General features: G+C 52.7%; 1 protein-coding gene across 7 annotated transcripts in view; it reads right to left on the reverse strand.

Moving 5' to 3' along the window:
• Positions 1–1,906, reverse strand: part of Trps1 (transcriptional repressor GATA binding 1) — a 234,865-nt gene that overhangs the window by 232,220 nt on the left and 739 nt on the right. For 2 of the 7 annotated variants that reach the window (XM_031358333.1, XM_031358328.1), the window contains exon 1: positions 1,765–1,900. The exons of 1 other annotated variant lie outside the window; for it this stretch is intronic. Coding sequence is in view for 3 of the 6 variants with exons in the window: in XM_031358335.1 (XP_031214195.1) it covers positions 1,099–1,108 (10 nt within the window). In the remaining 3 variants the exon portion in view is untranslated. Of the gene's footprint in view, positions 1–501; positions 991–1,098; positions 1,550–1,764; positions 1,901–1,906 lie in introns of those variants that run through there. 4 more of the 7 variants (XM_031358335.1, XM_031358332.1, XM_031358327.1 and 1 more) reach the window with 4 other exon arrangements.

Consider the following 1,906-nt stretch of genomic DNA (forward strand, 5'->3'; position numbering starts at 1 on the left):
CCAGGCCGAGAATGAGTTCTTTTTTGTAATCTTGTCTGAGGCCCTTATCTGTATTTTTGTTTTTGTACTGATCATCTCTTCCAGGCCCTTTCCTGTTCACCTGGAGAGCATACAAAAGTTCAATGAATCGGCCTAACTTGTGTCTGATTTTACTTCTTCTCTCGCTCGACCAGTCTCTCTTCACTTACCTTATTTAAAATGCTAGCGGTGATTTCCCCAAACCGGATAAAGGATGGATATTCTATCTTAATTTGGATTCACCATTAAATCCATAGCTCTGACTCAAAAACTTTCAAAAGATCAAATCTGAGGCCTAAAAAGACATGGGGAAGTCAGCCAGGTCTGAAAATGTAGTGAGTCCAAGCAAGATTCTCTCTGAAGCCCCCATAAGTAAGTCCTCTGGTCCTCTCACTTCAATGGTTTTAGGATCCTAGAGCCATAAAACAGTTAGTGACTTCCCTGGTGAAAGGGGAAACACCACCGTCTCAGACAGGTACTCACAGAAAAAGCTTTCCCAGCCTCAAAAACAGCTTTGCACTTCAAACAGCTCCCACCTCTGCTTCACCCTCAAATTATTCATGGGGTCCTATAATCCTGGAGTTATTTGAAGGGATAGAGGTGTTTGCCTTGGCCTTTCAAAGATGCGTTTCAGACTCTACCGCCCAAACAGGAACTAGACAGAAAGCAAAGAGCCTGTCTGCCTGCATGTCCCACCGCTGTCAGGCGTTTAATCACCAGCCCGTGTCCCCTGACCCGCTCGACACATGGCGCATCAACCGCACCGCAGAGGAAGTCTGCCCCTTGCTCAGCCCCTACGGAAGCGCCCTGGCTACAAGGCCCTGCCTCATGATACAGACAGGGCACAGACCCCTGGGCCCAGGCTGCCATGAGCTGCCCAGAGACGTGTATACCAGGAGATGATGCCACACTCTCTCCCTCCAGCCCAGCTGGGCCTTTAAGGGAAAAAAGTTTGAAGCCTGGCTTTGCAAACTAAACTCTTCAAAGCCAAAGGCAGTCTATGCTGTTTTACCACTTTGTGGGCCACTCCAAGACCCCTCGCAGAAACCCTCCCTACCCTCCCAAGTTCACCCAACTTACTACTCTGCATGCCGGTGCCTAGTCTGCTCCCCGTTTGCCAGGAGCCCCCAGAAAACTTGCAGCAGCGGCGGCGGCGGCCCCTCGGGTCCAGCCACCTCCAGATCCTCTGCTGCTCCCGGTAGGAGAGAATTAAAATCAGCCAGCAAGAGACAGCGAGGGGGAGTGGGGCTGGGAGGGGGAGGGGGCACCGGCCTGAAACTTCTTTTTTTGGCAAATCGGGATTTGTTTTTCCTCCTCCCCGGCGGCTGAACTTGACCCTCCTGACTCTGGGGGCTACTGCAGTTTGAAGTCGGTCTGGTTTCCAAGGCTCAGATGCCTTAGACCCAGCAAAGGGAAAAGAGGAATTGGGGGAGTGGGGGTGTAAGGGGAACAGAAGAGAAGAAAGAAAGAAAGAAAGAAAGAAATCACACGCGCAAAGGGGGGTGGGGGGAGGAAGAAAGAAAATGCGTGTGAAACCCGAGAAGCCTGCGCTTGGCTTGCTGCACACTCTCTCCCTCGGCTGTGCTTTTTTTTTTTTTTTTTTTCAAAGAAAGTCACTTTTAATTCCCAGGGCTCCCCGCTCGCGATCGCCCACATTTTGCGCACACTCGCGCGGGCGCAGCGCTGGCGGAACGGCGCCCCGGCCGGCTGAGCCCGCGCCCCCCGGCCTGCCCGGCTCCCCCTTACCTGTTGATTAATCGTCAGGAACACCCTCCGCAGCCCGAAAGATGGTGGCGCGGCGGCCAGAGCCATGAACCGTCTTCTGTTGTTTGCAGAGTTGATCTTGGATTATTGGGGGGGGGGAGAAAAAGGTCTTTCCTGCCTCCCC

Source organism: Mastomys coucha, unplaced genomic scaffold, assembly GCF_008632895.1.
Source record: "Mastomys coucha isolate ucsf_1 unplaced genomic scaffold, UCSF_Mcou_1 pScaffold7, whole genome shotgun sequence".
NCBI classification, from domain to species: Eukaryota; Metazoa; Chordata; class Mammalia; order Rodentia; family Muridae; genus Mastomys; species Mastomys coucha.